The sequence below is a fragment of the Cupressus sempervirens genome, chromosome 2 (genome assembly GCF_028749045.1).
Source record: "Cupressus sempervirens isolate cs-2001-9-10 chromosome 2, ASM2874904v1, whole genome shotgun sequence".
NCBI classification, from domain to species: domain Eukaryota; kingdom Viridiplantae; phylum Streptophyta; class Pinopsida; order Cupressales; family Cupressaceae; genus Cupressus; species Cupressus sempervirens.
In genome coordinates, this window is record NC_143119.1 from 460,094,656 (window position 1) to 460,117,051 (window position 22,396).

The following is a 22,396-nucleotide window of genomic DNA, read 5'->3' on the forward strand; positions in this document are numbered from 1 at the left end:
TCCTTGACATTTTGTCCATAGGTTTCAAAATCTAACTCCAACGTTTAGGTTTGACATTGCCACAAAATGCCATGGTGCAAGATTTTGAAGTGTGGAAGACATAGACATTCGAATACATATTCAAAGAAATCAAACAAACTATTGGCAGAGAAAATGACTCCAATAAAAAGACAAAAAGTTGAACCCTCTAGAAGTCTAGGTTGTCATGACCTCATGTCTTGCTAACATTAGCAGGCCTAATCATGGGAAATAAATGCCATAATGAAAATTTCAAAAACCAAGAAATCATGTCACAAAGATTAAAAGGCAGAAAAGGAAGCCACCACTCCCAATGATAGGTGAAAAAAGGAAATGATTAACTCATATACTAAACACATAATACCAACAAAGAAGGCATATAAAACTTTAAAAAAAAGAGGCACCACCCCATACCAAGGTCGATCAAAATAGCAATAAGCTAAAAATAAAATAATAGAAAATGAAGAACGAAAAAATAGACCTAGGAGGAAGAACTAACTAAGATGAAATATGAACAATCCATCATTATAGATATGAAGATTAACCCCATCAGCTCCTTTGTTTGCTAAATAATCCGCTTTCTTATTACCTTCTCAGAAAATATGACAAATTTGAATATCCATGAATCGGCCTAGAAGATCGAGTACTTTGCCTAATTTAGAATTCAGGACCCAATTAGGGGTAACACACTTCCTAACCGCATTTAGGATAATCTGAGAGTACCTTGTATGATGACCCTAGTCAATCCTAAATCATGACACAACTGTAAACCTTTGTCCAAGGCTTCAAGTTCTGCCAAGTTATTAGAGGTAGGAAAAATGGACATAGCTTTCTTTGCTACCCACTTACCAGTATCATCATTAATGATACAACATATTCTTGTCGCACCACGATTACCTCTAGCTACTCTGTCAAAATTGAGTTTATACCATCCATATGGAGGAGGTACCCATTTGCACCTATCCCTAGCCTCCTTGTTTTTCCTAAGATATACAAGAGGTGGGTTAATCAAATTGGTCCAATTCTTCTTCATGAGACCATCCCAAATAGAGAAAGATCCTTCATCTTTCATAGATTTTCTAAGATGGGAATTTGTTATTTCCATTATTCTAGCCTCAATTTTTAATAATAACTCTTCTAATTTCATTTTAGTTTCGCAAAAAATGCATCAGTTTCTCTCCTTCCAAATTTCCCATGACACAATAGAGGGGAATATATTCCATAATTTATTATAGACTCCCTTCACCATGCTTTTAGGCCATGCTTTAAGAAAATCTAGGAAAGATTTCAACAATGGTGTTGACCACCCTAACCTAAGTTTAAGCCATTCCCAACAAGCCTAAGAAAAAGGACATCTATATAAAAGATGATCCATATCCTCATTGTTATGTTTACATAACACACACCAAGATGGACCTAGAATGCCAAATTTGGATAATCTATTGGCAGTCAAGATTCTATTCTGGAATGCAAGACATAAAAAGAAACCTTCCTTAGGGAGACACATAGCATCCCAGTAAAGCTTGAGAGGTATTTCAACTTTATTCCAACTTTATGAGTGAACCAAAGCTTTATATTCATTTTTTACACTGTAACTTTCGTCATTTGATGTAGCCCAAATAAGTTCATCTTTCCTTTCTGATTGCTTAATCTTCCTATCTAACAAAATCTTCTCATAAGCCTTAATAATCAAAGGGTCTATCCCCAACCCTTCCAAAGATCTCCACACCCATCGATGGGTACCTTCCGAAGAAATTTTAGTCTTATAATTATTGACTTTAACACCCCATAATGAGACCAATTTATCTTTGAGAACCTTAGGAAAGGGACAAGAAGTAATCAGAGAGTGTCCATCCCAGGAGTCTTCCCAAAATAAGGCTTCATCACCCAGACCCACATCCCAAGTGAGAAACTTGCAAATAAATGCCGACATTTTGTCATAAAATTCTAGCTCTTAGACCCTCTAGCAATTTTTTTCATTCTGAATATTGAAAAAGGGTCATCCAGATTAAGACATTTGTTGTAAAATATCTTAGCCCACTTATGGTCTCTTTCTTTATAAAGAAGCCAAATTGATTTCACACCTAAAGCTTCATTTTGCCATTGAAGATTCTTAATCCCTAACACCCCCATATCCTTAGGTTTACATATATTCTCCCATTTGATAAGTGCCAAATTTTTATCTTCTTCACAATCTTTCCAAAGAAAATTTCTAAGTTTGGCTTTAAATTTCAAGAGCGAACTCTTAGAGAGGGAAAGACAAGAAAGAGGAAAGGTAGGAATGACAAATAAAATAGATCTAATTTTAGTAGTCTTTCCTAGCTTTGAGAGCCATTTATCTTTCCAACTACCAATCCTAGTGTCTAGCTTCTCAAAAGTATTGTGCCAAACCTTACTAGATTTCAAACCCTTCTCTAAAGCAATACCCAGATAATTGCGCGGAAACTTACCTTTTTTATAGCCCATTATCTTACAAATATGATCTTCTATTTTTGTTTTAGTATTTAAAAAATAGATCTTAGATTTAAATTCATTCACTTTTTCACCTGAAGCATCCATATATGATTTAATGATGGCCTTAAGTCCCAATGCCTCTGAAATTGTACTCTTGCCAGGCAAAATCATATCATCTACATATTGTTGATGCGTAATGTTGGGCATGTCCCTAGCAACAACAATACCAAAGATTTTTTGATTATGATAGGCATTTGATATAACTCTCCCAAAGGCTTCCGCCATAATGATAAAGAGGGAAGGAGATAATAGGTCTCCTTGTCTTATACCCCTTGATATTTCAAAAAAACCTTCAGGCATCCCATTGATAATAATAGAAATTTTGGGAGTAGAGATAAATTTAAAAATGAGATTAATCCATTGATGAGAGAATCCAAAGGCTTCAAGAACCTTATAGAGGAAATGCCAATCAACCATATCATATGCTTTTTATATATCCAATTTCATAAACATGCATGCCTCTTTATTTTTTGAAGCAGAATGAATAGTTTCTTAAATTGTTAGAATGCCATCAAGAATGGATCTGCCAGGGACAAAACCTGTTTGTTCCTTAAAAATTAACTTCGGAAGAAAACCCTTAAGCTTATTTGCTAGAATCTTGGAGAAAATCTTATAAACCGTGTTGCATAGTGCGATAGGCCAAAAGTCCCTCAGAGTCTCAAGCTCATTCTTTTTAAGGATCAAAGTGAGAAAGGAGTAGTTAATTTCTGATAGTAGAGATCCACCATTCCTCAAAGCTTCAATGGATTTCCATAGATCTTCCCCAATAATATCCCAACATTTCTAAAAGAAGAAGGCCTAAAAGCCATCAAGACTTGGAGATTTATCCAAATTCATATTAAAAACTACCGATCTCACCTCTTCCAAAGTGATCAGTTTGTTTAAGACCTTATTATCCTCAGGTGAAATTAATTTTGGGATAAATCTAAGTAACTTCTCTTGGGCCTCTCTATTTGATCCTTCATAATTATTTAATATATCCTAAAAATGGGCTATGAAGGTATGCTTAATTTCCTTTGGTTTCTCAGTTCGTATACCCAAGAGACTTTTAATGCTAGTTATTTTACTCTTTGATCTACTATATAGGGTGGAATTATGAAAGAATTTTGTATTCCTATATCTCTCATCTAGCCATTTTTCTCATGATTTATGTCTCTAAAATATTTCTTCTTTGGATAATATGTCCTCCTGTCTAGCGAGAAGTTCTTTTCCTAATAGAAAACTTTCATTGTTCATACTTTTCTTAATTATTTCTAGGTTCAGATTTCTTAATTTATCTTCTATATCTATTTTTTTCTTAAAGATATTATTGAAATGTTCTTTATTCCATCTTAGGATCCTTTCTTTTAACATTTTCAATTTAGAAATGAAGATAAACATCTTGGAGCCTTCAAACTTATCTTGCACCCACCAATATTTAATATTCTTAATAAAATTAGGATCTTGGAACCACATCTTTTCACATTTAAATGGATTCCTAGTAGGTTTCGCTAGCTCACTAAATTCGAATCGGACTGGGTAGTTATCAGACCCAACAATAGGCATAATGGAAGATTGGAAATTTAAATTATAATCATCTATATCGCCTATGATAAAAAAAACCTATCTAATTTTTCAGCAATGAATGAAAAATCTTTCCTTCTATTATTCCATGTGAAATTTCCATTATTGATTGGAATGTCTATCATATTATGCTTATCAAACCATGCTTTAAAATCCAAAGACGATTGTGAGAGATGTCAAATACCACCTAATTTTTCCTCTAGGTTTAGAATAGTATTAAAATCACCTCCTGCCAAAAATGATCCATCTTTAAAGTTATTAATGAAAGTGCTAATTTCATCCCAGATGAATTTTTTCCCCGTATGACTAATTAGACCGTATACACTAATTAAAATGAATTGCATATTTGATTTTAGAATCTAAACACTCACACTAACCCAATTGTTACTATATTTTAGACAATTGATGGATACCTTCCTAGGGTTCCAAATTAAACCTAAACCCCCTAATGCACCAACTGACTATTGAAAGATGGAGCCCCAAAAACATAGCATCTTATTTAATTTCATACCTTCTGCCTTATTTAACTTTGTTCCTGAACTAGAATGATTTCTGATTCAAAGGTTTTAAGATTTTGCTTTAGTAACTTTTTTTTGCTAGGGGCATTTAAGCCCCTAGTGTTCCATGTGGTGATCTTCATGATTCCTTGGGAAGGCACTTCCCCTTCCTGTTGTTTATTAACTTATCTATCTTTTATTGTTCCCTACTAGGTCCATCTAATTCCCTGAGTTCCTTTAATGATTTTCTACCTCTTTTACCTTTCACTCTACCATATTTAGGTGAGCTCAGGCCTTCTTGATTCATTTGGATCTCGAGGTACTCTAAATCATTTCCTACATTTTGAACATTAGAAATCTTAATGCCACATTGTCCTTCCAATTCTTCAGTTTTGAGCTCTCTTATGATCTAATTAATTATACTTGGTTGATCTCCATCTTCCACATTTAAACCTTCCATGTTATCTTTTCCAGTCCCTTTATCTTTATGCTCTGTCTCTGTTACGTTTTCACATATTTGAATCTGACCCCTGATAGTATCCTCAATCTCTATGTTTAGTAGATCTCTTCTTAAATCTTCAGTTGTATAATTGTTACCCCCTAATTTAAGGATTCTTTGAATTAATCCCTCCTTCTGAGTCTCTGTACTATTATCAATATTCTCAAAGTTGAATACCTGGACTAATCATCAATTAATTGATCAAGATCCTTATCTTCTGATTTTAAGGTTTCCAATACTGGATCGATAATGATATCCTTATTTAAAAAATTATGTACTTCTTTTGACAGGGAGTTGTCTAACCTTTTTGCATTGCCATTCTTATCTATTTGATTACCGTTTGGAGTAAAAGGTGAACTTATAGTGGTAGATGGAGTCTGCCAAAACTTGGATTGTCTGATAGCAATCTCTTTGCTAGGAGTTGTATCTTTGTCTTCTGTGACCCACTACTGACACTGTTCCATATGGATATCTTCCTTCATAAATTTGTGAATTTCATCTCTATTTGTATTTGATTCGAAAAGCAAGGAATTCTCCAACTTCTCTATATAATCTTTTTCAGGAAACCATGATGCCTTATTTTGTGTAAATGTTGATACCTCTTTGTCTAGTTCTTCCTCACCCGTTAGACTTAACTGATTATCTGGGGCTCTACTAAGAGAGGTATTCATGCCCTATTGTTCAGTGTCAATGGGACTTGATGAATTTAATCCCCTTACACTAGTAGTAGATTGTTCTTGAATTTATTTTGCCTTTGTCTCACTATTTGTCATGTCTTCCCCTTCATTTGTTGTCAAACTTTGCCCTAAATTGCTCTTCGAGACTTTCTACTTCTTTTTAGATCTTTGTTTAGTTGATACATCCTTCTTTTGTATCAATTTTAGACTCTCTTTGTGATCAACCACTATGATAGATTTGATTCTTACATTAGGTCCCAAACTTTTCTTATTCTTTTCATAAGCAATCCTTTTAGTACGTCGAAGATTAGTTTGAATCTCATTCTTTCCATGAAACTATGAAGATGTATTCATATATGAGGATCTAATTCCCAAATTCTTTTTTTGGATGCTTATCATAGAAAACATACTCTGAAAGTCTGAACTGAGAGGTAAAGTTTTAAAACCTATTTTCCTGTTGTCATATAACTTTATAATTTCTAAAATTTCCCCTTCAAATGTTTGCAAATTTAAATTGTAAGATGCCTTTTTTGTTGTCACTTTTCTATGTATATGAAGAGATTGATTAAACTTTGTTCTAATCAGCAATTTCACATTATTGTAATACTAAAAGGAGGCATCTATCCCTATGAGCTCTCCTATAGTAGACCCTATTGATCTGAGTATCTCAATTTGATTCAACTCAGGCTGTAAAGATTGAATATTGAACTAGATTGGGCACCTAAAATCTATCCCCTCTATCTTAAAATTTGGATTTCGTTCTACAAATTTAATAGCATGACCATTGAAGAAGCATTCTAATACATTGATAAATTATTTTTTAATAGACTCATCCATACAATGCAAATATAGGGTTTTATCCGAAAAGTAAGAGATACATACCTGGTCGTGGCAGTTTTCTTCTAACCAATTTGAGAGAAAGAACAAATCTTCATTAGGGCCATTCCACACTGCAAAAATTCCAACTTTTTGGCATTCACACCATGCAGCTTCAAATTCCTCATTGTGAATAAAGATGGAATTATCTTTGCAAACTGGATTAGCCTTAGAATCTAGATTTCCTTTAAGGTTTGATGAATTCGTGTTAACCCTATTCGTGGATTGTCGGTGTGGAGGAATATAGGGGCACGAAGAATTGTCATGAGACACAAAAAATCTGGACCAATTGGAGTGAAAAGGAGTAGAAGATGCTACCCTATCAAACTCTGATGGAAGTTGAAGTAGCTTATAGAAGTTGGGGTGGGCATACTTTGTAAGATTGAAGACCCTAAATTGATTGTCTAGACTATCTATAGTGAAAATTGGTTGTGGATGAAAGTTACCAATTAATTCTAATGCATCATTAGGGGATTTAGTCTAAGAAATCTTTGACATAGCACTCCTTCCATTTAATGCTTCTTGCTACAGAATTGATTCACAGAGATGTCAACTTTGTCTCTTTTTTACCTCCAAATTTGCCAAGATGGAAAACTTATTTGTAGTCTTTACTATATATTCTGAATGTGGTAAATCCTGGATGCCCGCGAAGGACTGTCTGGAACAATAAATTGCCTTAGACTTGTTCCTGTTATCTGCAAAATGTTCCATTTTAGGGTGTCTATTTTTGTTTTGATTGTCGTATACCTCCTTTGCTTTTTTCGCATAATTGCCAAATTTTGCCTTTTTTTTCATAAATAATCAAAAAAAAATTATATAAAAAGATCCTACAATATTTTTAATTTATTTAATGACTTTATAGGAAATCAGTTTAATTTCCTCTAATGCTTCACTTAACCTTTGGAGAACATGAAGGCTAAGAACTCCACTTAGTTGCTAAAAAGATGGGGACATTACACCAACAAAATAGTAGACTATGATGTTTGTATTAAGAATATTATATTACTTATATGAAGATGCATAGTTTCCAATGCATACTTCAGTATGTATTTGTTACAAGGGTAAGTGTGCATAATCTAATTTGACAATGTACGAAAGATATGATTGATCTACAGAGAACTATATGCAAACAGAGTATTAGGAAAGCAGTTCCCATTGTGTGATTGCTATAGTTCATCACAAATATAGTGAAAGGTTGCATAGTTAACTGGAGATAATATACTAGACGTTGATGATGTCAAAGAGTGCGCATGTATAGAAGTCGCACATGTGAAAGTTTGTTTATAATTGTGAGCCAACACCATTAATTAAATGTGTATTCATTTAATCAACATATTATAATTAAGTGGGAAGCTGACTGAAGGATTTATTATTGAGCATGGTATAAAGAAAAGATGTTTTCTATGTTTAACATATATAGAGCAGATAAGACTTGTGAATTATTAAGTAGCAGAGCAAAGTAACTTACCAATGTGTGTAAGTCACTTTAAGGGTTATTGTTACTGAGTACAAAGTTCTAGATTTGATTGCATGGTTTGAAGGAGAAGGAGTTTGACGTATTGGACAAAGGAAGAAGTAAAAGCTTGTTTCACATCTATTATTTTGAAAGGAATAGTATTGAGGTCAATTAGGAAGTGGGTTCGTTGATCTAATCCTAAAGTTGTTTGAATAGTGGGTTCAACTATCTTCCACAACTCCTAACAGGGTTGGCACAACTCCTAACAAGGTTGGAATCTCTTAACAGGGATTCAAAGTCTCCTAGCAATGACTCTTTGTACTAAATGTTGTAATAGACTCTTAACAGGGTCCATCCTCTGGCAAAGAATATTTATATTAGTACATCATCTTGTGGACATCATTCCCACCAAGGTTTTCCATCTAATCAAGTGTTTCCATAGTCAACATATCTGGTGTAATTATTTATGTGCTGCATCTTTATGTTTATTGTTTACTTTGGTTGAATGGTTAAGTTTGTTAAAGATGATAAATGTTTTAATTCTTGAATAATTGATTCACCTAAATGTTTTAATAAAGTTAGTGGCTTTTGAAATATTAGGGAATAGAAACCCTAGTTAGGGTTATGATTCTTTATTAGAGGGTTTGTAGTTCATTTGAGGGACACACATGTTTTGAGGAGCAAAATTCAGAATTGGATCAAAATAATTATTGAAAGTTTTAGGGTTTGGATTTGCATGCGAGACAGTCTCAGATTTTGGCTGTGGTTTCGAGGTAGAGTTTGAAAACCCATTGTAGAATTTTATAGAAAAATCTTCTACTTCGTGTCTTCCTAGGTGCTTGTATGATGCTTATTAATTTATAATATTGATTTTTGGATAAAGAATTATGTTGTAGCTATTGAAAATGAAAACTTATTAATCAAGAAAACTTGACTAAGGAAAATTGTAGAAAAAATAGAAAATTATTATGATTGTATTATTTTAAAACCCTTTCTAATATTGGAAAAATTTGATTATCGAAAATTGGAAGAAAACAACAAATCGAACAGTTAAAATTTCAAATTTAAATTTGTCATTAGAACCATGTGATTATCATGAATTTTCTAAATAAAGATACATTATTCTTATATCTAAAATAATCTAGTTGTAAAATTTTTGGAAAAATAAAATATTAATTGAAAGGAAAGCATGTTGTAACTAAACTTATACATGCATGTAAAAACACATATATCAAAGGTAGAAAACCAAGTATATTATAGGTGCATGAATTGAGATATCAAAGACATGCAAAAATAATAATTGTATGTTTATTTTTATTTTATAAAAATACAATTTAATTTTCAAATTTATTTAAGATAAAAAAAAAAATAAAAAAATTTATGATTAATTATTTATTTCAATTTTTTATAATAAATTATTTTTAAAATTAAATTAAAAATAATGATTATTTACTTATTTCAAAAATTAAATAAATAAATAGTACTTATTTTCTTGCAAGTGAGTTTTTAATATTAATTCTTTTTAAAACTCTTAGTTGATTATAGCTTATTATATATTTATTAATGTAATTGTAGTTACAAATTAATAAATATATAATTGTGATTTAGTTGTTTTTTAAGAGAATTTAAAGTGGAGTTCACTATATAATGATCTAGTTATGAATATTTAATATTATGAGAGAAATTATAGATAACTTAATTAAAATTATAATTCAAGTTTGAGTTATCTTTAGTTGCATTGTGAATTAAAGAAAAAGTAAATATTAATATCGAACTTAAATAGAAGTTAAATCAATATTTTAGAAATAAAATTGATATTAATATTTAATCCAATATTATACATTTACATTATTAATTAAATCATTTATGATTTACAATTATTTAAATTAATAACATAATAATATTACATGATATTTTATATGTACAAAGAGATTGAATATTTAAATACGTATATTAGCACGCACACGCGCATGCGCATGCGCATGCACACGCACACGCACACGCACACGCGCACACACACACACACATTCTTACTTTATTTTTAAACACGTCTTTATGGCCCAAACTAAATAATAGAAAATGATGGAATAAAATCTAATGACTAAAAACTATATGTTTTCTTAGATTCTATTTATAGCTTTGTGATGTTTATTTTTGTGATGGTTTTCTTTGTGGGTTGTTTAGTTGGCCAAGTTAGGATGTGTATTAGAGGCATTTTTAAAATTTCTTTTATCATTATTTGACTAGATCTCATCATTTATTTTATGATTCAAATTGAGATTTATTTTATGAAATTTATTTTGATGAGCATTTATGAGAACTTGAGTTTTGAGAACTAATGTTATTTTCGAGTTGCCTATTAAGGGACCAAATTCAACCAGTATTACTTTTGTGGTATGAGACACAATTGTGGTTTGTGAGTTTTGGGAAGGTAGTCTATGTGCATGCCTATGAGAGTAGCTTGCAATGAGGGACGAGGCCCAAAATGGCTATCAGGGTAATTCATTATAAGTTGTGTAACAAGTGATAACATAGTAATTTAACATATTTAGACACATATTGAAAAGATAAGTTAGAGATATTGCCTTGCCCATTCTTTGAGCGCTTGCATAGGCTAAGGATGAGAATGTGATGACACGTAATGAGAGGTATGACTAATTTTCCTCCTCTTCATGAGAGAGTATTCTGGTTTTGCATGTGTCATGTTGAGGGTCCATGGTCCAAAGTGGCCAATCTAGGGTAACTCAATGTTTGAGGGTCTGGGGTCTAGTAAGAGACTTGTCTAAGGTAACTCAAGTAGTTTGACCATGTGATGACACTCCCTAGTATGTAGCTTGAGTCTCTTGCATGATTTTTTTAATATTTGCCTCTAGTGGTGTACTTGTAGGATGTACCTTTGATGGTGTATTTATTGTTAGTTGTTACTTATTGATTAGATGTCATTTATTGTTGATAGTTGGCTTTTATTTATTAGTGTTAGATATTTATTGATGGTATTTTATAGTTGGATGTATTTGTTGTTGATGATTTACTTTTATTAATGATGGTGATTTGTTGGTTTTTGTACTTTTGACTTGGAGTGGATATCTTTTGTTGATGTTATCTCTTGATTTATAGTTGGTAAATGGATGTTGACTTGGTGTGCGATGTTGGTATTGGAATGTGTTTCCTTTCTATTTTGATTATCTCTTCTTCTTGAGTAGTTTATGTTACCCTTGAGGTAGATTTGGCTATTAAGATTCATTTCCTATAAATGTTTTATGATTGATTAGCCATTTGTGGATCGTTCATTATCTTCGTTGCACGATGGGAGTGGAAGCCTGACTAGGTAACCACACGGTCGGGAGGTAGTGTATTCTTACCATTTGGGTCCCCCTCAGTTTGACAGATCTTAGATGCTCATGGATGTAATTGTACCATTATCATTCTTATTCCTATCTCGAAGATTTATATTTAGTTGATGTATATGTGTTATCATGTTATCTTGTAATTTGATGTACTTGTATCTATTCTCGCATACCCTGCGACATGTGCAATGGATGTTATTCATTAGATGTATTTCATTGTATCAGTTGTTTTTACGCATTTGCTTATGAGATGATATATCTGTTATTTCTTTATGATGTGAGACATTGTACTTGAGACTTAAACTAATTATTATAAACTTCTTAAAAGTGACTCAACATGAAGGAACCCTTGAGGAATGAAAAATTGTATTTATAATTGCTTATGTGTACTTGACATGTATGTGTATATTGCTTCTACGTTGTTATCTTATTTTGTTTAAACTTAAAAAAAATAGTCCAGTAAACATTGTAACATGGTAAGTTTATTTCTCTTGGGTCCTCAAGTAGGGTGTTACAAATCATTCTTGTGTCATTAGGCAACAAACCAAATATGTCATTGACAATGGCATGGGCCTCAACCTTACACAAATCCCAAGGACTGACAGCATGTAAAGCGACCATCGATATTGGAAAGACATAGAGACAAGGGTTGACATTTACAACCACGTCAAGAGCGAAGTCACTAAATGATGCAGGCAAGGGATGAATAACTAGAGCCAAAGGCTCACCCAGCAATCCAAACCACCCTGCAAGAGTTAACACAACTGAAGCAAACACAAGGGACAACAACCAAAGGAGGTGAAATACTTTTATTGATTCAACAAAATATCTTCATACATGCCCAGTTTTAAGGCCTTCTAAGTTACGACCAATTAAAAATACATTCACATTCAAAGATCCAACTGTAAATTCGCACTTTCAGTTCTTCTCTGCAATCTGCTCCCAAAAACTTTCCTAACTCTAACCCTAAACACTCTATATATACTTGCCAAAATGGCTTATAGATTATTCTAGAATATTACATAAGATGAGGGCCGACCCAACAACGTTTGGACACATCCCAAGAAAAGATCTCAACATAAATGTCACAATAGAAAATAAATCCTGCAAGTCAGCTAGCAGAAATCATGTCCAAATGTTGACACTCAGCATACATGAGGTAACTCGGCACATGAAGAAACACTTGGCATACACTGGGTAACTCAGCACATGAAGAGTCACTCGACATACATTGAGTAACTTGACACATGAAGGAATTGCTACAGTAACTTGACACATGAAGGACTGCTAGGCACATGAAGGAACTGCTAGGCACATGAACAAAAATGAGCAGGATAACAAGGCAACTCAAGATGCTCCTACATCAAACAATCGGGGTTGAAAGAAATGATTCTCCTAAATCATTGAGATGTCACAATCTAAGTTGAATCCAACTCAAATTGAGAAATCCACGAAGCATCTTCAATAGGTCTGTTCTTCCATTTCACCAAATATTCATAGTAATCTTTTCCTCTTGTGCTCTTGCCAACTCTCTGATCCAATATCTGTTCAAATTCTTCAATCTACTTCTTAGGATAATCGTCTGATATAACAACTTCATCCTCTGACTCATGAGACTTATACAAATCAAAAATATTGAATATAGGAGATATATCCATATCATCAGGTAACTCAACTTCATACGCATTACCACTGTCAAACTTCTTTAAGATTTTACAAGGTCCAAATTTCTTCATCTTCAGCTTACTGTATGTTCCAATTGGGAATCTTCCTTTCTTCAGATGAACCATCACCTCATCACCAACTTAAAAATCACAATGTCTTTTAGACTAATCAACATTCTCCCTATACTTCTAATTACTTTGTTCCAACCTCAACTTCACTTCCTTATGCAAAGACTCTATAAAATCAACAAATTTTTCTCTTGCAGCGCTTCTCTTTTCTTCACCAGCAATATCTCTCAAATCTGATATACCTCTAGGATGCATTCCAATAACAATCTCAAAAGGTGTCTTCACTGTACTCCTATTCACATAATTATTATATGCAAATTTAGCTTGTGCCAATACCATCTCCCAATTACTTGGCTTATTCCCAACTAAAACCTTTGTCCGACCATCTGTTTGTGGATGGAATGTAGAACTAGACTTCAATTCAGTACCCATCTTCTTCCATAAAGTCTTCCAAAAGTAGCCAACAAACTTACTATCTCTGTCAAATATAATACTTCTTGGTAATCCATGCAATCTCACAATCTATTTAAAGAAAAGTTCAGCAACACGCTCAGTATCTGATGTCTTCTTGCATGGTATAAAATGAGCGATCTTAGAAAATCTGTCCACTACAACAAATATGGAATCATACCCCTTCACTGTCTTAGGTAATCCAAGAACAAAATCCATACTAATGTTAGTCCAACGTTTCTCAGGAACAATAATAGGTGTATACAAACCAGTATTTTGACTCACCCCTTTTGCAACTTGACAAACTCCACAACTCTTTACAAATTTCTGAAGATCCTTATACATTTGTGGCTAATAATACTTCTCTTTCAACAAAATCAATGTCTTATCAATTCCAAAATCTCTAGCTAATCCACCATTATGCTTTTCCTTAATCAGATTCAACCTCATAGAACTTTTAGGAATACATAACTGAATGCCTTTGAACAACATACCTTCTTGAATGAAATACTCATCATACTTACTTATGTGATGTGATCTATCAGATTTGGTGCTCTGCAGTCTCTCCACACCTCAGAAAAATCAAGATCAACATCATATAACTCTTTCATTTCATCAAAAACAAGAAGTTCAACCTTCATTTCAGTCAACAAAGAACATCTTCTACTCAGTGCATCAGCAACTCTATTAGTAACTCCACTCTTATGCTTGATCACAAATGTAAAACTCTACAAATACTCAACCCACTTCATATGTCTCTGATTCAATTTATGTTGACTTCCTAAGTATTGTAAAGCTTTATGATCAGTATACAACACAAACTCCTTAGGAATCAAATAATGTCTCCACTTCTTCAATGCTTGAACAATGGCATAAAATTCTTGATCATACATAGAATACTTCCTTTTGGCATCATTCAACTTTTCACTAAAGAAAGCAATAAACTTACCTTCTTGACTTAATACAACTCCTATTGCATTACCACTTGCATCACATTCAACTTGAAATACTTTGTTAAAATTAGGTAAAGCTAATACAGGTAATTCAACCACCTTTTGTTTCAAAGTCTTAGAACTCTTATTAGCTCCATGTGTTCACTTGAATTCTTTTTTTATCTCCCCTCATTGTTTCGATCATAACATTACAAACAACACTGAAATTCTTTATAAACTTTTTGTAAAAACTAGCCAAACCATGAAATGATCTTACCTCACCCACATTCTTAGGTGTAGGCCATTCCAAAATTGCTTTAACCTTCTCAAGATCCATCTTCAATCCATTAGTTGAAATCACAAATCCCATATACACAATCTCCTCTTGCATAAAAGAACACCTTTTTCAGAGTAATCAGCAACTTTTCCTCTTTCAACCTCTGCAATACTTGTCTAATATGCTCAAGATGTTCTTCCTAAGTCTTACTGAATATCACAATATCATCCAAATAAACAATCACAAAGTTACCCAAAGATCTTTTCAGAACTTTATTCATCAACCTCATGAAAGTACTAGGTGCATTAGTCAAACCAAAGGCATAACCAACCATTCATACAAACCATCTTTTGTCTTGAAAGCAGTCTTCCATTTATCACCTTCTCTGATTCTGATATGATGATAGCCACTCTTCAAATCAATCTTGGTAAAATACTTTGCTCCACTCAAACAATCCATTATGCCATCCATCCTCGGCATAGGAAACTTATATTTCACTATGATTTTGTTAATAGCTATGGAATCAATACACATTCTCCATTCTCCATTCTTTTTAGGTGCTAATACAACAGGTACGACACATGGACTCAAGCTTTCTCTGATCAAACCTTTCTGCAACAACTCATGCACTTGTCTATTAAGTTCTTCATTCTCTGTAGGTGTTAATCTATATGATGCTTTGTTTGGCAAACTAGCTCTAGGAATCAGATCCATACAATGACTTATGTTTCTTACCGGAGGTAAACCATCAGGAATATCATCAACAATAATGTCTTTATTCTCATTCAACAATTCTATAATTTCTACTGGTACTTGGCTATCACTATCTGCTGTCACTTGGTCATTACTAGCTTTTGCTACTCCACCATTACTACCAACACTGAATCCTCTAGGAACTATGACAAAACAAACTTGATTCCTTTTCATTTCCTTTTCAAATTGTTTCCCATTAACCATGCAAATTTTTACAGTAGTACAATTAACCTCATATGGACTTTCAATCAAAGGCAACAATATTTGTTTCTTCCCATTTACCCAAAGAGTATATTGATTCAATCTTCCATCATGTACAACATATCTATCATATTGCCAAGGTCTACCCAACAAAATATGACAACAATCCATGGGCATAATATCATACAAAACTTCATCAAAGTAATGTCCAATTTTGAACTTCACAAGGCATTGCTCACTTAACAATATCTTATGCTCATCTTTGATCCATGAAACATGATAAGGTTTGGGATGTTTCAGCCTTTGCAACTGCAACTTGGTAACCAACTCTTTTGATGCCAGATTTGTAGAACTTCCACTATCAATAATCACTTTGCAGCATTTTCCAACCATCTTACATCTTGTCTTGAAAAGACTTCTCCTTAAAACAGGTTCCTCATCACTTCCCTTATTACATAAGGTTCTTCTCACCATCAGATTTTCTCCAGCCTCAAGTCCACTTGGTGAACCCTCGTCATCTCCTTGAATCATATCATTTCTATTACCTTGCCTACTTTCAGAGGATCTACATTCAAAAGATCTATGTCCCTCTTTACCACATCTAAAACAATTACCATGAAATCCACCTCTAGAATAGGAATTACCTCTTCCTCGGTAAGAATTAGTGCCTCCTCGATATGAATTACCACTTTTCCATTCGGTCTTGCCTTTGTCATCATTCTTCCTTTCAGATTTGCCTTTATCCTGCATAGAATTGTCAGATTTGCCACCTTCACCATAAGATCTACCTCTGCCTCTCTGGAATCTACCACCTCTACCTCTTTGTCTTTGTTCATGTTTCTTTGTCAAGATCTCCTCAGCTTTCAAGGCATATTGATATGCTTCTTCTACACTTTCCAACTTCATAAAACTTATTTCATCTTGTATTCCAGATCTCAATCCATTAATATACCTTGCAATTTTCTCAACATCATCATCCACATGTCTAGATTTGATGTCCAAGCTATAGAATTCCTCGGTATATTCTTTCACAGTCATGTCCTTTTGTTTCAAATTTTGCATCTTTCTCAACAGGCTAACTTGGTAATTAGCAGGGAGGAATTTGTTTTTTACCTTATTCACCATCTTTGGCCAAGTTTTGATCTTATCCTCTCCTCTCCTTTGTCTATCAGTTTGCAAGTGCTCCCACCATAGTGATGCATGACCTTTCAACCTAGTGACTGCAATCTTCACCTTTCTATTATCAGGAGTGTTTACGTACTCAAAGAATTTCTCCATATCAGAGATCCAATCCAACATAGCATTGGTATCCAATTTTTCATCATAAGGAACAACTTCTACAATAGGCTTTGAATTTTCCCTAGACAACACTTGCAACAATCTTTCCTCATCTTGATCTTCTTCAGGTTCTGGATTTTGGTTTGGTGCTGTTGCTTCATCATCATTCACATCTTCAAGATGTGCTCCTCTCCTCTAGGATGTCTCCACAACCTCTAATTTGGCTGCAATTTGTCTCAATTGATCCAATATAGCATTATCAACATGATTTCCTCTACCATGAACCATCTTTACAAATCAAGTTCCTGCAAGATCGTAACCCTTTACAAGTTATAGGTCAAATCCACAAATCTGCCATCCTACAACCAAATCCAAATCAAGGTTCTACATGATCCAATCTCCATAAAGATGAACCTCAAGCTATGATACCAACTGATGCAAGCAAGAGATGAATAACTAGGGCCAAAGGCTCACCCAACTATCCAAACCACCCTGCAAGAGTTAACACAATAGAAGCAAACACAAGGGACAACAACCAAAGGAGGTGGAATTCTTTTATTGATTCATCAAAACATCTTCATACATGCCCAGTTGTAAGGCCTTCTGGATTACGACCAATTACAAATACATTCACATTCAAAGATCCAACTGCAAATTTGCACTTTCAGTTCTGCTCTGCAATTTGCTCCCAAAAACTTTCCTAACTCTAAGCCTAAATACTCTATATATACTTGCCAAAATGACTTATAGATTATTCTAGAACATTACATAAAAGGAGGGTTGACCCAATAGTGGTCTGGACACATCCCAAGAAAAAGATCTTAACATAAATGTCACGATCGAAAATAAATCTCGCAAGTTGGCTCGCAAAAATCACATCCAAATGCTAACACTCAACATGCACTGGGTACCTTGACACATGAAGAAACACTTGACATACACTGGGTAACTCGACACATGAAGAGTCACTTGACATACACTGGGTAACTCGGCACATGAAGGAATTGCTACAGTAACTCGGTACATGAAAGACTGCTAGGCACATGAACTGTTAGGCACATGAAGGAACATGAAGGAATTGCTAGGCACGTGAAGGAACTGCTAGGCACATGAACAAAAATGAGTAGGATAACAAGGCAACCCAGGATGCTCCTGCATCACTAAACAACATTTACATTCAACCAATGTTTTCTTTTGAGAGATACTCGAAGATGCAAAATAATGCATATACAATGTTAAGGAAAAAAGAATAGGCTTAGTTGCAAAAACTTTCTATGTGACGAATAAAAAATGACAATTTCTAGAACAACTCTCTAATTCACATACTTATTGGTGTGAAGTATGGCTTATCATACTAAAGATCTAGAGTTGTTGTCCCTACATGTACTTGATAATATGCAATGTATACTTCAAAGACAAAAAAGAAACATCTTGACCCCTAGTTGTAATGATTTTCAAATGGTATAATAGAATACCCACAGTATAAAGGATGCTCGTGAATATAATTGAGTTGCTAGTGCTATTTCTTAGTATCATTGTGACTGTGATCTTGATTTTACAAATATTAATTACTGCTCCTATTTGTACTTCCTATATATTACCACGTAAAGTTACATTTTTCTATGATGCAAATACTAGTTTATTTTAACTAAAAAATAAAAACTAATCTTTGATTAATAAATAAATAAATAACATTTTGGGCATTAAATAATCTTGCATCATATGGGAACTCTAATTTGACTTCCAATTTGAAGGAAATACTCTTGAGATTGTGGAAGAGTATAAATACTTGGGCATAGACTTTAACAACAAGCTCAATTTGGAGAGCTTCGTGGAGGGCTTTCTTTTTGCTACAAAATAGGTGTAGACAAACAAAGCTCTGGGATTGGAAAACCAAAAAGATTCTTTTTGGACTGTTGGTCACCCCTGTTGGGTTATACAGGTGCGAGGTTTGAGGGAGAAGTCTATCTAGCCACAAATGGAAGCAAATAGAAATAATACAAAAAAGCTTCATCACTACTAACCTTAAAGTCAAATCAACTATACCATACATGATCCTCTTGGCTAAAGCAGGGATGTTCTCGATGGAAGCCTTTGCGGTTATACATGTGTTAAGCTATTTAAACAAGGTGAAAAATATGGACAAGCAACGATGACCCAAATTGGTGGTTGAAGAGGGGCTAGCCTGAAGGAAGAAAACGTGGATGAAGCAAAATGAAAAATGATCAACTAAGTGAGACATTAACATACTAGAGCGCCCCAACACCAATGAAGAGATAAAACGGTTTGTGTTGGAAAAATTTAAAGCGACCATGTGGAGAAAACAAATAAGGAAGACAAAGGCCCAATATGTGAAAGAGTTCAACCCCACGTGGTGCCATGAGATTAACGATTACCTATGTGTTGATATGAAAGGTAAAAATAGGCTACTAGTGGCGCAATTATGAACGAGATTCCATCATTTACGGTGTGAAACGAGGAGGTGGACGGCACCCAAGGAGGATTGAGAAGAAAGAAAACACATCTATTGAAGTAAATGATGTATCGAAACAAAATGACACTTTATCTTTGAGTGTACGACATACCAAGATATCTAGGACCAGTTTGAGGACAATTTGAAGGGGGGCAAATTACACCAAATTTTTGAGGAAACAAGACTATATAAAACAACGAGCTTCTTAAAGCAAATTATAAAAGAGGGCTGACATTGAAAAGAACATGGAAATGGTCCCATACGCTGAGTAGTCTCGAAGACGTCATTAAAATACCTTCATTCATTCATTCATAATAGAAAGCAGCATGCCACCAAGAGCTTTTCCTTCCATAATGACATCGTTGCTATTTAGATGCGTGCTTCTTGGGGTAGCCCCGAGTCCGCACAACTGCTGATTTTTCTCCCATATTTAAAAAATTAAAAACAAAGAGTATGACCAAAAATTAAGCTGGGAACTTATGAGGTATGAAAGGCACATCTGACCGAAGACAACAATGGCTTTTCCGGCAATGTGAGGCCCATGTCGTAGTGGTTGCCATCTCATTCCACGGAAAGAAACAAATAATTGAAGTTACAAAACCATCGGGAGGAGCCCAAATGTCAACAGGTTAAAAAAACTTCCGTTGGCAGGTGCATTTCCCACTTTCATCCGAGATCCCTGTCAAACAGATTTATTAAAAACTAATTGGATCCCATTTTGACAAAAGAGTTTGATAAGGCGTGCACCTAATGGAGACAATTCAGATCCGTCCCGCCAGGTTCCGTCTTTTGAACCCATCGTTGTAGGGGGTGGTCTCGAGGAATGTGTCCCTCTGAGCTTTACTTTTGTTTACCTCTTCTCTTCTACATAGTACATACCCACTTGCTTGGTCATTGCGCAATACCAAAGACCTTTGACAAATATTCGGTCTTGGAATTCAGACACGGATATGTTGGCCTGGTCGCCCATGTCCACGCCCATGCCCATTTCAGATGAATAGACCGAACGAAGCTTGGGTATCAAGGAATTCTCAAGTTTTGGGCTGTTATCGTCTCTTAAACCAATACCCACATGGAATAATATGAGTGTTAAGCTCTGCCATATAAGTATTGATGGGAAACTGTTTTGGTAGAAATGAATCCCCTCGGAGCAAAGTCTCCTCACACAGGCAAGGTACGTCTAATCTTTTTTCACGTTCTGTATCACTCTGAAAGGGTTATTGATTAATTGCAATTTGAAATCATTTTCCAAGACGAGAAATCCCTTGTAAGTGTTACAGATTCCGGGATTACTGTTTGATTAGAATAAACTTAGTGTATGTACTAACAACACTTCGCTTTTGTTTTACGTTTCACCTTGTTGGTTCTTGAATCGAACAGACCAACACTCTTAGGTTTATGCCTCCTGCGAGTATTTTTATTCTTGTACAAATTGGATTCTTGAGGGGGACGAAATGCTTCTAGATAAGATTCACGTCCCCTGTTGAAGTAAGCTGGGAGATGTATTTTCTTTACAGTGATGGATTCCAAGAGCTTATTATGTAATGCTAGACTAAATATTGAATGGAGATGAATATGTTAAGGAAAACTTCAATGTTTTTAATCGGAGAGCAAGCAACCGAGTAGTGTGGGGGTGCATTGATGATCGATCTCCTCTAACTTGGTACCAATCAAACAATCCGTTGGTAGTCCAGAGGCGATTGATGTCCTCTAGTTAAATGCCAAACACTGAGGGTTATTTATTGTGTCAAAAAAATGTCCAACTCGGCTTGCGCCAGACCTTATTCCTTAGTTGATTCTTCTGGTTAATCAAACCTTCGATGGGTTCTTTGTGCAGCATTGTTTACCCATCGATTTTTTCTCCTTTGGTGTGAATTGCAGTTTCCACCAAAGCTATTATTTATAATTATAGTTTCACTGTAGAAAAGCAGCACACCGTGTGGTGTATATGTGCAGAAATTTAGTTTAACACGGCAACCTCTGCAGCAAAATTACACTATTGACATGTGGGCGGGTCTTCAACAGTGCCTATATTAATTAAATTTCATGGATTAGAGCAAAATGAATGGATGCAACCATATTCTTAATGAATTTAATATGATTGTTTGGAAAAGACCCCTGTGATCAAGAACAACTTTAGAACTCCGTTGCCAGAAAATGACAGATTATCAATTACTTGGAATTTGATGGTGTGTTATCTGGGTTATATCAGTAAAGAGGAGAGTGAGTGGTTGTCTGACACATATTTTGTAGCACTGATATAAATGGATCTAGCTTGGATATCTGTGCGATTGTATCCTATGCTAATTTTGATTTGAGGATGGTTTGCCACAGACGGTTTTATTTTAAGCGATTTTCAGTATCAAGCTAAGTTGCCGGTTCAGATTCTGGTTCGTATGCATGTTCGACATGGGGGTTTGATATTCGGGTTCAAAATTTGCTCAAATTTTTTTTGGACTGGGTTCAGGTTTGGGTTCGTCTGTACAAGTTTTTAAATTTTTATTTTAATAAAAATATTTGTATTCTCGTGAATGTTCCTCTACCACGAATGGTCTGTTGTCTCTGTTCTGTAACCTCTGTTTACAAGGAAACAATGACAGAAAAACTGTAGCCTGTAATCTGTATCCTCTGCTCAGAAGAAAAAAGTAAAAATGGTAGAAAAAACTGCCGTTCAAGTCACCTGACTGTCTTTTGGATGCACGATAATGTTTCTGGATGCAAAGTATAATGCTTTTGCCCTGCCTTTTGGACGCACGATAATATTTCTGGATGCAAACTATAGTCTATAATGTTTTTGCATTTTGGACACACAAGAAAATTGACAGCAAAATAAATCTTGGACTCACGATACA

At 34.4% G+C, this 22,396-nt stretch overlaps 1 protein-coding gene across 2 annotated transcripts in view; it reads left to right on the forward strand.

Moving 5' to 3' along the window:
- The first annotated feature begins 20,061 nt into the window (after positions 1–20,061).
- LOC149573038 (putative serine/threonine-protein kinase PBL8) overlaps positions 20,062–22,396 on the forward strand; it is a 46,604-nt gene continuing 44,269 nt past the window's right edge. Inside the window, exon 1 of one of the 2 annotated variants that reach the window (XM_089814207.1) lies at positions 20,062–20,718. In XM_089814207.1, coding sequence (XP_089670333.1) covers positions 20,658–20,718 — 61 coding nt within the window. In that variant the 5' untranslated portion in view covers positions 20,062–20,657. The remainder of the gene's footprint in view (positions 20,719–22,396) is intronic. The other variant, XM_089814208.1, reaches the window with a different exon arrangement.